We start from the raw sequence: 15,767 nt of genomic DNA, 5'->3' as shown, positions 1-15,767 counted from the left end.
TCTGTTCTTTACTTGTCTAATTTTCCATCTTCAAATGAAATTTCATTTTTCAGAATGCTTGTCTCTTGCTTGCCAATAAGAAATGTTAGAGAAGACTATATTGTTTCTTTAGACAGATATACTAAAAGATAATAAAACCATCAAAACTTATAATACCATTAATCTATTACCACTAAATTGCTACTAAAATTATCACAAAGTTATTATATTGTGTTTTGATATTAAAAGATTGATATGACGTGACAACTTTGGTCTAGAGTTGAAATTAAGTTGCAAAAATTAATACTAACGAAATTAAGGTGGGGAAAGAAGGAACCAATAAAAGTCAATTTCGCAGGTTGATAATCGGCATCTCCATCTTTAAACTTCGTTCCCTGTATATGTTTTTATGCAAAGAATTGATGGCTAGCAGGAGAACCGCAAGTCAATTTCTAGTTCTTCTTTCCCTTCTTTTGTTAACTAAATCAGTGTTCCTTCAAGCTGCAGAGTCCAACTCTAGTTCTGTGAATATTGGCAGCTGTATTGAGAGGGAGAGGAAAGCATTGCTTGAATTCAGAAAAGGTCTCAAAGATCCTTCAGGTTGGCTTTCGTCTTGGGTTGGAGAGGATTGTTGTAACTGGACCGGGATAAGCTGCAGCAATAAGACGGGCAACGTTGTCAAGCTTGACCTCAAAAGTCTTGACGTTTGCAGCTCGGTAGGAGAAATTCAAGCAGATAACAACCGATCATGCCTGGGCGGTACGTTAAATCCATCTTTACTTAATTTGACATATTTGAGTTACCTGGACATGAGCGGGAACAATTTCCAAGGAATTCCTGTCCCAGAATTCATAGGTTCACTCAAGAACTTGAGGTACCTTGACCTCTCGGGAGCTTCCTTTAATGGCAAGGTTCCTCCTAGTCTCGGAAATCTGTCTAACTTGGAATATCTTGATCTATCGATGTATTTGTTCCCTTTGAGGCTATGGGCTTCAGATTTAAACTGGCTTTTTGGTCTCTCTTCTATTAAATATCTTGATCTTGGCAACATGAACCTTAGCAAGGCAGCAACTAATTGGTTGCAAGCTGTTAATATGCTTCCTTCCCTGACGAAGTTGCGCTTGTCGGGCTGTGAACTTAATGGTTTCCCCGAGTCTTTGACATTTGTAAATTTTACTTCCCTTGCAGTCCTTGATCTCTCTTATAACAACTTCAGCTCTTCAATACCTCGCTGGTTATTTAATATAAGCACCCTTGAGGAGGTTGAGTTATATAACTGTGAAATTAAAGGTTCCATACCCAAGGTTTTAAGGGGAAGCCTGTGCAACCTATGGAGGATGGATCTGTCATATAACGTGATTAGTGGCGAAATAAATGAATTCATAGAGGCTTTGGCTGGGTGCAGCAATAATACCTTCGACTACTTAGATTTGAGTGCAAATAATCTCAAAGGAAACTTGCCTGAGTCCTTGGGCTTCCTAAAGTGTTTAGACTACCTTCGACTAGCCCAAAACTCATTCTCAGGTTCACTCCCAAGGTCAATAGGGAATCTGTCAAGTTTGACAGTGGTGGATCTATCTTTCAACTCAATGAATGGGACAATTTTAGAAAGCATTGGACAACTCAAAAGGCTATATGAACTTAATCTTTATGGAAATTCATGGGAAGGGATCATCACCGAAAATCTTTTTCAGAACCTCTCAAGATTATCCTCTTTTTACATATCATCCACAAGCAAATCTGTGATCTTCAACTTGAGACGAGATTGGATTCCTTCTTTCAGTCTTGATTACATCGCAGTCAGTGATTGCCAATTGGGTCCTGCATTTCCATCATGGCTTAGAACTCAAGTAGATGATTCTACACTCACACTTTCCGGTGCCGGTATTTCAGACGCCATACCTGATTGGTTTTGGAGCCTAACATCTCGGCTTTGGTGGGTGGATCTTTCTGATAACCAATTGAGAGGAAAGCTTCCATATTCAGTTAGCTTTGTTTATGATATCGGAGTGTGGGTAGATCTAGGATTCAACCTCTTGGGGGGTTCAATCCCTCTATGGCCAAATGTTACAGATCTTTCTTTGAGGAACAATTTTTTCTCTGGACCAATTCCCTCAAATATAGGCCAAGCAATGTCTAAAGTGAGAAACCTGGATCTTTCCAGAAATTTTCTTAAAGGTAGCATTCCCCCTTCCATTAACAAAATGGAAAATTTGAGCTTTCTTGATCTTTCAAGTAATGATTTATCAGGAATAATTCCCAGCCGGTTGCAGGGCTTGAGAAACTTAATGGTCTTAGATTTGTCCAAAAACAATCTGTCAGGTGGCGTTCCTAGCTCTCTTTGTTCATTACCTTCTTTCATCTTTTTGAAACTGAGCAGTAACAATCTCTCTGGCGAGCTCTCTACAACCTTGCAGAACTGCTCAGGGTTGTTATCTATTGATCTTGGAGAAAATCGATTTTCTGGGACAATATTAGACTTGGTATCAGATAATCTGTTCTCTTTATCATACTTGGGATTAAGAGCCAACATCTTGACAGGCAGCATTCCTGAACAACTTTGTAAGTTTCCCAATCTGCACATTATAGACCTTGCTCAGAATAATTTATCAGGGGCTATTCCTGAATGCTTGGGCAATTTGGAAGCTTTTACCTATTTGGGTCCTTTTTTCCATGAATTACCCTCAACCCAGCATATCTCATTCTCACAGCACGTGGAGATAGTGTCGAAAGGTAGAAAAAATGAATATAGCAAGATAATTCCACTCGTTAACGCCATTGACCTATCGAGCAACAATTTAGTGGGAGAGATACCAGATCACATAACAGAGCTCTCAGCCTTGGGCACTCTGAATTTATCATGGAACCATTTGACTGGGAAGATACCGGAGAACATTGCCAACTTGCAACGGTTGGAGACACTTGACCTCTCACACAACAATCTTTCAGGCCCAATTCCTCCTAGCATGTCCTCAATGACTTTGTTGAACTATTTGAATTTGTCATTTAACAACTTATCGGGACAGATTCCAAGTAGCAACCAGTTTCAGACCTTCAATGATCCTTCCATATATCAAGGGAACCCAGAGCTCTGTGGTCCTCCATTGTCAACCAGCTGCTCATCTCCGAGAAATGGATATGGAGAAGATAAAAATGGAGACTTGGAAGGTGAAGACAGATCTGAAAAGCTATGGTTCTACACGAGCATGGCGCTGGGATTCGCCACAGGATTTTGGGTCGTTTGTGGCAGTTTGACAATCAAACGGCCATGGAGACAAGCCTATTTCAAGTTTGTTGATGAAATGAAAGATAGGCTCTTTGTGGTCATTGCAGTGCGTATAGCTCGTTTCCGAAAGAAGGTTGTGGAAGGACGATGACGTGCTAAGGGTAATAAATAATAATTAAATAAAGTTTGAGTATCCTTTACATTTTCACTCTTTTTTTTTTTTTGAATAACGTTTTACTTCCTCTAGTTGTACCCTAACGACCGCAGCCGAGTGATGAAGGATGATACTTGTGAGCACGATGCACTTCAAAAGATTGTAATGGTCATGAAATAAATTGTTGACTCACCTTGTTTCTATAGTGCTTGCTTGCATATGCATGTGTATATGTTTCCTTTTGCCTTAGTTCCAGCAATCGGTCAATGCCTCACACTCACTAGTGCAAATCATTTGGCTTGTTAATTTGTACAATCGGTCAATGCCTCACACTTACTAGTGCAAATCATTTGACTTGTTAATTTGTACAAAAGAACCAACTCCATTGCTCAAATAAATTAAAAAAAAAAGGAGCAATTTTATGTTCTAAAACAACACTTCGACTCAAATACCATGGAACCCATACGATTCAATTCTAGTAGTGAAAGATTATAATAGTTTGTGCGCAGTTTGATATGACTAAGTAGGCTCTGAAACATTCCTATTTTGAAATTCAATAATCAATTTCCACCAAGTTCATACCAATATAAACATATACTAGATGTGGTCCTTCCCAAAAAGCGGACTCACTCTAGTCTGTAATCCCTTGTCCAATTGATTTATTTACAACTATTAATCTCTTCTCTTAGCTTCTCAAAAGAAAAATGTATTCCTTTATATTTTATTTATTGTATTTGGTGTGATTGATTTTGAGCCTTTCACTCTCGTCTTTCTCAATACGCTTCTCAGATTGTTTTTCATATTATTTTTTTATTTAAAAACTTGATAAGAATTTGATTATCTAACTCCATGTCAATGAGTGCTTAATGGATTGCTATCATCAATACAAAAAAAAAAAATCAATTACTAAATTTTATTGTATTTTTTATATTTATTAATTGTAACCCTTTTGTACACTAAAGATCAAGGCTTGCTGAAAAATGCTATAAGAGTTTGTGTAATATATGGTAATTTAAGAATAATAAAATTGATAAAATTACAATAGTTAAATAAATTGAACAAATAGTAAAAAATGGTGATTATTTAAGAAAATTTTCCCAAAAGAGAATTTTTGAAAAACGTTGTAAATGATAATTTTATTCTCAATTTTTCAAAGTGAAAATAATTATGAGACCTTACCAAAATATTGGGGAATCTCAAATTTATTTTCACAAAGAAGATCATTTCTAAATAATTAATAAATATGTACAAAATAAAGTGAATATGTAGAATTAAAATTCTCAATAATTTGCAAATTATATCATGATATTTATTTCCTTGCATCATATGTATTTAACTATGCAAATAAATGGAACTCAACCAATGATGGAATTGTAATAAAGTTGTAAGTGACAATTTTCTTAAAATTTTTAGGTAAGGAAAATTTTAATATTCTACTAAAAGTTTTTAAATTTTAGAAAAAAATTTCAATATCAAGAGCTTATTTTTAATAAAAATAAAAAAGGTAAAAAATCATAAAAAGAGGAAAAATAAAAAGAATAAAAGAAACAAAATGGAATAAAAGATTTATTCCAAACCTCTACATATATAAGACACTAAATTAATCTGATGATGGAGTCTTTTCAATAACTAAATGATTTTCCCAAATATCTCCAAGGTGAGAGGACTTTCTTTAATATTCACTAAAAGTGTCAGGAAGATCTAAAAAAATAAGTTTCTAACTGTTAAATAATGAAATAAGAAAATCCTTTCATAAATATAAAATTAATTTGATAACGCTATTTTTTCAAGAAAGTAAGTGGCTTTCTTAAATACTTTTGAATTGAGGGGAATTTTCCTAGATCTCATCAAAAGTGTTAGGAAGACTTTTGAAAGATCTCTAATATTTAAATAATGATATAATAAAAAGAAAAAGGGAAAATTAATAATAACAATTAAATCAAATATGAAATTAAGGATATCTTTTTTTTTGCGAGGATAAATTAAGAACCATCTTATCAAAGCTAAAATAAAATAACATATAATTAATGGGTATTATTTATTAAATGGACATAGCATAGATGCTAATACTTTCTTAGTGTGTAATTGTACTAACGAATCTAATTCTATTTTGTAAACCACAACCTATTTTTCTAATAAACTTAAGTTAAATTTAGAATTTTATTAAAAATAATGAATTTAATTAGATAATCAACTGCATTTATATAAAAAAGATTGATAACGACTCATTTTACATTAAGTGGTTAAGTTCTCAAACTCGTATGTTTTGACAAATTCATTTTGTCAATACAAAACGCAATCAATTACTGAATTTTATTATATTTTTAAAATTTATAATCAATAATTTTTTTCAAGTTAATAATAAAAATAAATAAAATTTTAAAATAATGACAATATTACACATATTAAAACTATTTCATAATTTTTTTTTATTTTCAATTTTGTCTTTTTTTTCTCTTTTTTCTCTTCGTGCCTTCATCTGTTCTCTTTCCCCATTTTTTTTCTTTTTTTTTCACACCTAAAGCATGCAACCACGTCATTTGCATCAACTTACGCAAAAAAAAAAAAAGGAAAAGAAAAAAAGGCAACGAATTAGACAGCCCAATTGGCTACGTGTCAACCATGGAACGTAGTTGGGGCTTATTTTAATTGTAAAGATAGATTTTTCATGGATGATGATTTTAATATTTTAAGATTCTTTTGCCATTGACTCCTAGGAAGTGCAGGGCGGTGACAGCTTTGCGCACACATATCTAAGTCTAACAATGATGGAACAATCTTTTCACCCTTTTTCTGACCGGACGTAATTATTTAGAAAATTGAAACTTATACATGTCTGAGAGTACTGCTTTCGATAGCTATTGGCAGGTTGATATGCCTTCAAGCACTTGCTAATTTGGTGGTTAACTAATTAGCATGGTCATATTGGTATTTAAAAAGTAAAATTTTACATTGATTGATCTATAATTTTTTTATTTAAAAAATAAAATTTAAATTTTTTTAATTATAAAAAAAATTATTTTCTTTTTAGTGTTTCAAAGAGACTTGAGAAGTCTTAACGATAAGCACTCTTGTTATCTATATGTATTATGTGATGTGATAAATCGTTGGCTCTTTGTACGTATATTCTCTGGACATTTTTTCGAACAGAACCTACAAACCAATTTTAGTAGTTGACTTTGAAAATGTGTCACTGAGTTACATACTGTAGATAAATAAAACAAAGACTGTAGTCTTGATTGTGGGCCGTGCAATTTGCTGCGAGGTGAAAATGCCTAGCAGAAACACGTCCTTCCAACTTCTTTTTGTTTCTTCCTTCCTCTTTTTTCTAGACTTTATCACCTTGAGACTGCTGAATTCAATTCCAATGTTGGCTGCATGGAGATGAAGAGGAAAGCCCTTCTTAGTATCAAAGAAGGTCTTAGGGATCCCTTTGGTCGACTCTCTTCTTGGATTGGTGAAGATTGCTGCAACTTGGCAGGCGTAGGCTGTAGCAATCAGACAGGTCATATTGTTGACCTCAGAAATAAGTAGGACTGTCCTTCGGATGGAGGGAATTCAGCACCACCTAATCGGTTCTATCAATTGGGTGGTACGTTGAATCCTTCTTTGCTGAACTTGACACATTTGAATTACTTGGATGTGAGTGATAACGATTTCTTAGGAATTCCAATCCCTGATTTCCTTGGTTCACTCAAGAATTTGAAATATCTTAACCTGAATTGGGCAAACTTTTCTGGAATGATTCCTCCCCACACCTTGGGAATCTGTCAACCTTAGTTCATCTTGATCTCAGTATGATGGGGATTTCAACTTCAGAAGAGCTTTGGGTGTCAGATTTAGAATGGCTCTCTAGCCTCTCTTTTCTTCAATACCTCAACTTAAGATATGTAAACCTCAGTAAGGCAACCAATAATTGGCTGCAAGTCATAAGTATGCTTCCTTCACTGTTTGAGTTGTATTTATTTAGCTGTCGACTTTATGACCTCCCTCAGACTCTTCCATTTGTAAATTTCACATCCCTTCAGGCCCTTGACCTCTCTTATAACAAGTTCAGCTCTTCACTGCCACACTGGCTGTTTAATTTCAGTACCCTCGTTGAAGTTCGACTTCGTGATTCTAACCTTACAGGTCACACTCCAAAGGTTTCACCAGGAAATCTTCGCAACTTACAAGTTTTAGATTTATCATCGAGTTCCATTGGCGGTGAAATTGAAGAACTCATAGAGGGTTTGTCAAGATGCAGTAATTGTAGCTTAGAGACATTGGATTTAAACACAAATAATCTCGCAGGGAACTTACCTGATTCCTGGGGGTTCCTTAGGAATTTGAAGTTTCTTGCACTCCGCTCCAATAAACTTACAGGGAAGTTATCTGATTCCTTGGGGTCCCTAGGTTATTTAGCATACCTTCAGCTTTCCCACAACGCATTTTGGGGTCCACTTCTGAAGTCAGTGGGGAATTTGTCACGTTTGGAAGTGCTCGACCTGAGATTCAACATGATGAGTGGAGCCATCACTGAAAGTATTGGACAACTCCCGCGGTTGTTTCAACTGGGTCTCTATGGGAATCTGGGAATTCCTTTGAAGGAGTCATAACCGAGCTTCATTTTCAGAATCTAACAAGATTATGTGATCTCTGTTTATCATCTACAAACAAATCCTTGGTGTTTAGATTGAGACATGACTGGATTTCTCCCTTCCAGCTCAATCAAATTGCAATCAGTGATTGCCAATTAGGCCCTTCGTTCCCTTCGTGGCTCAGAACTCAAAACACGTCTTTTGAAATTACGCTCTCAAATGTAGGCATTTCAGACACCATTCCTGATTGGTTTTGGAGAATAGTACCAGAGATTTGGTGGCTGGATCTTTCTCACAACCAGTTGAGAGTGAAGCTTCCTAGGTCAATTGCTTTTCCCTCTGATCTAGGGGTACGGATTAATTTAGGATTCAACCATCTGGAGGGTTCCATACCACTTTCGTCAAATGTGACAGATCTCTCATTGAAGAACAATTTTTCTGGGCCGATTCCCTCAAACATAGGCCATGAAATATCAGAATTGCAAAACTTAGATCTTTCTGGGAACTTTTTAAATGGGTGCATTCCGCCAACTCTAAACAATTTGACGAATTTTAATTTTCTTGATCTATCAGCATCAGTTATCTGAAGAATTCCAAGCAATGGCAGGGTTTGCAATATTTGATGATTGTAGATCTTTCTAAGAATAATCTATCAGGTGATATACCCTGCTCTATGTGCTCTATTCCTTCACTTGGCCGGTTGAAATTGAGCCGTAATAATCTTTCTGGGGAGCTCTCTAAGTTCTTGCAGGATTGCAAAGTTTCTGTTTTCACTTGATCTTGGAGGGAATAAATTCACAGGGTCTATACCCGAGTCAATGTGACCAGCCAATCTCCGATGTCCTTTTTAAGCCTCGGAGCCAACATTCTAACAGGAAGCATTCCTGAACAACTATGTCACCTCTCCAACATCCACATCTTGGATCTAGCACAAAACAATTTATCAGGGTCCATTCCTACTTGTTTGGGCAGCTTGCCACGTCTGAAAACTTTGCGCACCATCTTCAGGCTTGGACCCTCATCCACAGAAACAACATTCGATAACCACATGAAGTTGGTCATCGAGGGACCAGAAATTGTATTTACCAAAATAATTCCACTTATAAACGGCATCGACCTGTCCAGCAACAATTTAGTGGGAGAGATACCAGAGGAGATAACAAATCTATCAACCTTAGGATTCTTGCATTTATCTTGGAACCTACTGACGGCGAGAATTCCAGAAAATCTTGACAGTTTACAATGGCTAGAAGCCCTTGACCTTTCGCATAACCATCTTTCAAGCCCAATTCCTCCAAGCATATCTTCAATGGCTCTCTTGAACTATTTGAACTTGTCTTACAACAACCTCCTCGGTCAAATTCCATCATCTAACCAACTGCAGACCATTGCCTATCCATCCATTTATGAGGGTAACCCGGGACTCTGTGGGCCTCCATTGTCAATCAACTGCTCAATGCCCATTGATGGAGACATATATGCCAACGACAAGGATGGTGACAGAGCGGAAAAACCACACTTCTATCTAAGTGCGCTACTGGGATTTTTTGTGGGATTTTGGCCATTTTATGCAGTTTGGTTATAAAGAAATCTATCCAACATGCCTACTTCCGGTTCTTGGATAAGAAGATGGATGAGCTCTCCGTGCTGATTGCTGTTAACATGGCTCGTTTGCAAAGGAAGAATGTAATGGAGAGAAATTGAGGTCGATTCATTGTAAGTGCTCTCCTTTCTGACCTTTTTTTCCATTTGGTTTTTGGTTGTTTCCTTCTTATCTCACGACTTGTATCTTCCACGTTGTATTTGTAGCGAAGTGATGTCTCCATCCTAGAAGATGGAGTTGGAAGAGTAGAAATCCCAAATGAAGATAGAAAGATTCTTTTTAACTTCTACACTAGTTTGATGGTTTCTGTCATGGTTTTTGAATTATTATAAGTTGTTAATTTCCTAGGATCTTCTATTTCCTATGAGTCAAACGATGTTTGTTAGTATTATCTTGATTCTTATTTTTATTCCTTCGATTAATTTTCATGTATTTTGATGCACATGAATTATATCAAAATTTTCACTTAAATCCTTGTTCTTTTATTTGTATCCATTGAGCTCTTGATTCATTATTTTATGTTAAATGAACCGAATTTGAAGTAAAACCAATCAAGTGCAATCAGGCGCCATTTAAAGGAAAAAGGATCCCGGAGCTTTTGTGGTCCTTCATTGTCAACCAGCTGCTCATCTCAAGCAATGGATACGGAGAAGATAAAAATAATACTTGGAAAGGTGAAGACAGATCTGAAAAATTACTGTTCTATGTAAGCATGGGGCTGGGATATTCGCTACAGGATTTTGGGTTGTTTGTGGCAGTTTGGTAATCAAACACTTCTCATGAGTATGACAAAGCCTTTTAGAATGTAATGGTCATGAATAAAAAGTTGGCTCACCTTGGTTTCATGCTTGAATGTGTGTATATGTTTCCCCCGCCTTAGTTCCAGCAATGGACCATTGAATTATTGACTTTGGAAATGCCTCTCCACCGAATCCTTGTTTACACGGAACATTTTCAACAATAATGCTATGAGATATTGTATAGGGATTTTTGTGATAGGAATTAGATGTAATACTATAAATAAATTAACAAGATGTATAAAAGACAATGGAAAGGAAGACTAGAGTAGTTATTGAAGTATTGATTTTGGAAATGCCTCACCACATAATCTTTGCTTACGCTGAACATTTTCAACAATAATGTTATGAGATATTGTACATAGATTATTGTGATAGGAAGATGTAGTATTGCAAATAAATAAAAACAATATACTAGAGGCGATGGAAAAGAAGATTGGTGTAGTCATTGAAGTATGGACTTTGGAAATGCATCTCCACCTAATCCTTGCTTATGTTGGACATTTTTGGCAATAATGTTATGAGATATTGTACATAGATTTTTGTGATAGGAAGATGTAGTATTGCAAATAAATAAAAAAAATGTACTACAGGCGGTAGAAAGGAAGACTGGAGTAGTCATTGAAATATTGACTTTGGAAATGCATATCCACCTAATCCTTGCTTGTGTAGGACATTTTCAACAGTAATGTTATGAGATATTGTACATAGATTTTTGTGATAGGAAGATGTAGTATTGCAAATAAATAAAAAGATCTACTAAAAGCGGTGGAAAAGAAGACTGGAGTAGTCATTGAGCATTGACTTTGGAAATTCATCTCCACCTAATCTTTGATTGTGTTGGACATTTTCAACATATTGAACAGAGGTTTTTGTGATAGGAAGATGTAGTATTGCAAATAAATAAAAAGATGCACAAGAGACAATGGAAAGAAAGACTAGAGTAGTTGTTGAAGTATTGACCTTGGAAATGCCTCACCACCTAATCCTTGCTTATGCCGAAAATTTTCAACAATAATGTTATGAGATATTGTACATAGATTTTTGTGATAGGAAGATGTACTATTGCAAATAAATAAAAATGATGTTCCGGAGGCAATGAAAAGGAAAACTGGAGTGGTCATTAAGCATTGACTTTGGAAATGCATTTCCACCTAATCTTTGATTATGTTGGACATTTTCAACATATCGTACAGAGATTTTTTTTATAGGAAGATGGAGGATTGCAAATAAATAAAAAAGATGTATGGGAGACAATGGAAAGGAAGACTGGAGTAGTTATTGAAGTATTGACTTCGGAAATTCCTCACCACCTAATCCTTGCTTACGTTGAAAATTTTCAACAATAATGTTATGAGATATTGTACATAGATTTTTGTGATAAGAAAATGTAGTATTGCAAATAAATAAAAAAGATGTGTTAGAGGTGGTGGAAAAAAAGGCTGAAGTAGTCATTGAAGTATTAACTTTGGAAATGCATATCCACATAATCCTTGCTTATGTTGGACATTTTTAACAATACTGTTATGAGATATTGTACAAAGATTTTTTTTATAGGAAGATGTAATATTGCAAATAAATAAAAGAAGATGTACTGGAGACAGTGGAAAGGAAGACTGGAGTAATTATTGAAATATTGACTTTGGAAATGCATATCCACCTAATCCTTGCTTGTGTAGGACATTTTCAACAGTAATGTTATGAGATATTGTACAGAGATTTTTATGATAGGAAGATGCATTGCAAATAAATAAAAAAGATGTGCTAGAGGCGGTGGAAATGAAGACTGGAATAGTCATTGAAGTGTTGACTTTGGAAATGCATCTCCACCTAATCCTTGCTTATGTTGGACATTTTTGGCAATAACGATATGAGATATTGTACAAAAATTTTTGTGATAGAAAGATGTAGTATTGCAAATAAATAAAAAAAATGTACTACAGGCGGTAGAAAGGAAGACTGGAGTAGTCATTGAAATATTGACTTTGGAAATGCATCTCTACCTAATCTTTGCTTATGTTGGACATTTTCAACAATAATGTTATGAGATATTTTACAAAGATTTTTGTGATAGGAAGATGTAGTATTGCAAATAAATAAAAATATGTACTAGAGGTGGTGGAAAGAAATATTGGAGTAGTCATTGAAGTATTAAGTGTTATGGTAAGTGGTGAAAAGCTTACAAACAATGTTGTTACCTTGAAAGATCAAAATTTTGATGTCATTGTTTGTGTACTTGTTTTAAGTCTATACAATGACCTGACAAGCTTACAAATTATGTTGTTACCTTGGAACAATGAATCCTTTGTTCCATGTAAGTTATCTTCTAATTTACCACTTAAAATGTTATCTTTACGTTCAATATTTGGTGAATTACTAAATATTAAATTGATGCTAATGAAAGTAGAAGTCCAATTGTGAGAATTTTAGCTACTAGAGCAAACGTATCAAAATAGTAAATTCCTTCCCTTTTGTATAAAGCTACTAGTTTTTTATATAAAGCCTTTAGTTACCAACCTTGATTCCCTGCACTTGCATTTTTCTTCTTGAAAGTCCATTTACATCCTATTGGTTTAAAATTTAGTGGAAGCTCAACCAAAATCTAAGTGTTATTTTCTATTGAATTAATTTCATCATTAATTACTTTCTTCTAAAATGTAGAATCTTGTGACTGTATTACCTTGCAACATGATTCTATATTAAAACACTAAGAAACTTTTTTGTCTATATTTTCACCCATCCCTTCCATAAAAAACATATAAAAATTGGGTCCAAAATCTTTTACGTTTCTAACCTTTTTACTTTTTCTTATTTTTGGACAAGATTCATCATTATTTTCATTATATTTTAATGGAATTCTTTTGGTTGAATTGATTGTATAGTTATCTAGAAATAGATTTAAATTTATTTTTATCAAAAATACCATTTCTTGATTCAATTAAAAACAGTGCTAATTGAAATTAAACCATTTAGTTCAATTACCATAAACCTATATATTTTATTATGGTGTGCATATGATATGAATATACATTATTTTCCTCTTTCACCTAATTTCTTTCTTTTGGATTTCGAAACTTTAATTATAGTCATGGACAGACCTACATTAATAAAAGTGATGTCATATGACACCACTTATTCAACGAAATGTCAAAAATTTATATTTGTTATACTACTTATGCTAGAGTTTTTATGTAGTTAACGATACTAATAAACCCACTAATTTTTTTGCAATTTTGTAAAAAGTGGGGTCAAAGACTCCAAGTCAAAGTAGACTTATCAAAAAATAATTTATATACTAATATTTAAATATTACATGGAAAGATAAAAAAATTTCCTTCTATAATTTAAGATTTTATTAAAAAAAGTTAAAACATAAACTATTCTCCCTCCTTTTCCAAACATTCAAATCTTACCTTTGAGACAACAGTGACTTTTCTTCTTCTCGATCTTTAGTTGCGTTTTTCACTTTCTCAAACAACTCAACTAGGCTTCAAATATAACTAATTTTCAATCCAAATTAAGTTTTAAATACTTTATGTCTAAATATTTTTTGATTAATTTGATAGTTTGGGTTCATAATTATAATCTAGCTAATTGAAAATAATATTGCATGTCATATAATATCTTGAAGTTATGAATCTTACTTTTTTTTATTAATTTTATAGTATTTCTATTGATTCAATCATGCACTGTTTTCAAAATATAAGAAATCACCGTGAACAATTATAGTTATCTTAATTATAATTTTTATACTTTAAAGTACTAAATTAATGTGTTGAAGTTATATTTCTTTAATTTAATGTTAAAACTTCTAATTTATGAATTTTAACATATTTATATTATATTATTATTATTATTATTATTTTAGTTATGACACCACTTACAAATATTCCTAGATCTACCCCTAACTATAGTTCTACTCTCCAAAGCTTCAACTAATTAAGATTTGGTTTCTTTTTCTTCCATTGCTCATTTGGAGCCATGGTTAAATTTTTTCCAAAAAAATCTATTTAACATGTAACAAGTCGTTAATAAAGTTTTTTGTATCCTAAAAATCCTATCCAAAACTAGAGTATGATAATATTGCATTTACCATTTCAATTAATATCCTATAGTTCTTTTTGCCGCACCATTTTTTTGCGATGTGTTTAGTGCTAGAGTTTGATATACTATACTAATGGATTTCAAATAACTTGGATTATAATATTTTCTACCTCTATCTAATTTTAAACACTTGATAAAAGAGTCATAATTTAAATCAACTTTTGAGTTATAAATCTCAAAATTATCAAACATTTCATTTTTAAAATCTGTATATCAATGTCACTGTCCTCAAAGTTTTGCTTGCCTCAACATTAGTTATCAAAAGGGTTACAAAAGCGATAAACCATGAGGATACAATGAAATCTAATTATTAACTATATTTTACATTGAAAAAACGAATCCACTTAGTATTCATCGAGGTATGGTATCGAAATCCTATAAAGTTGTTTTTTTAACAAAACATTATATGAAATAATGTGAAAAGTATTTGATGAAGAAGAGAGATTGATTGTAAATTTTTTTTATATAATTTCAAAAAACCAAAGGAATCCTATTTATAAACAAAAATATGTAACTTTTTGAACATGCATAATTATTTAAATAAATATAATTGTTTGAACAAACATAACTATTTAAAAAACTTCCATTCTTTTTTTTCTTTTAGTGTGAGATTGTATCTCACACTATTATTGTTGAAAATGTCCACTAGAGCACACCTAATAAATAATCCGTAAAGAACCTAATAAATAATTGAAGTCATTCTTTAATTTTAGTGTTCTTAGTCCTATGTTCGAATGATAAAATAACACAAAGATTGCCATCTTACTTGATAGGCTAAATGCTCAAATTAGGGTTAAACGTTTGGACACTATTTCAATTAAGGACCAAGTGTTTCATTTGTAAAAATCAATGGTCAAACATTTTCGATTCCTTACAATTAAGGACTAAGTTGACAAGTAGATGAAGTGTATATCACACGCCATTGATGACATGATAGTTGACTTGATTGAGTTTATAAAAATTTAATTGTTACACGTCATGTTGAAAATTTATTTGTTACACGTCATGTAGAAAAATGTAATTGTTATACGTCATGTTAAAAATTTAGTTGTTACACGTTTTGTTGAAAATTTAGTTGTTACACATCATGTAGAAAAATATAGTTGTTACACACCATGTTGAAAATTTAATTATTACACGTTATGCTGAAAAATGCAGTTATTACATAGCATGTTGAAAAAGTTGTTGCACGCCACACCATAATTTAAATCGTTTTGACTTGATAGAAAAAACTTAATAGTCCACATCACGCGTTTGTTTTACACGCACTAGACACCTCTCATCTTAACCTTTAATTATAAGGAATCGAAAATATTTGACTTTT

General features: G+C 33.4%; 2 protein-coding genes across 3 annotated transcripts; both read left to right on the top strand.

Moving 5' to 3' along the window:
- LOC18609729 (probable LRR receptor-like serine/threonine-protein kinase At4g36180) lies at nucleotides 402–3,564 on the top strand. The gene has a single exon (XM_018114988.1). It carries the CDS (start codon nucleotides 402–404, stop codon nucleotides 3,354–3,356), a length of 2,955 nt encoding a protein of 984 aa, XP_017970477.1. The 3' UTR covers nucleotides 3,357–3,564.
- On the top strand, nucleotides 8,588–10,150 carry LOC18609727 (tyrosine-sulfated glycopeptide receptor 1). 2 transcript variants are annotated; one of them, XM_018115171.1, is made up of 2 exons: nucleotides 8,588–9,655; nucleotides 10,085–10,150. In XM_018115171.1, the coding sequence occupies exon 1, from the start codon at nucleotides 8,778–8,780 to the stop codon at nucleotides 9,522–9,524; it is 747 nt and encodes a 248-aa protein (XP_017970660.1). In that variant the 5' UTR covers nucleotides 8,588–8,777; the 3' UTR covers nucleotides 9,525–9,655; nucleotides 10,085–10,150. The 2 variants fall into 2 exon arrangements, with proteins under 2 accessions (XP_017970660.1, XP_017970659.1); XM_018115170.1 differs by lacking the exon at nucleotides 10,085–10,150 and adding an exon at nucleotides 9,749–9,973.

The sequence above is a fragment of the Theobroma cacao genome, chromosome 2 (assembly GCF_000208745.1).
Source record: "Theobroma cacao cultivar B97-61/B2 chromosome 2, Criollo_cocoa_genome_V2, whole genome shotgun sequence".
Taxonomy (NCBI): Eukaryota; Viridiplantae; Streptophyta; class Magnoliopsida; order Malvales; family Malvaceae; genus Theobroma; species Theobroma cacao.
The sequence above is the reverse complement of the archived record's forward strand: the minus strand, read 5'-3'. Positions and strand labels throughout refer to the sequence as shown.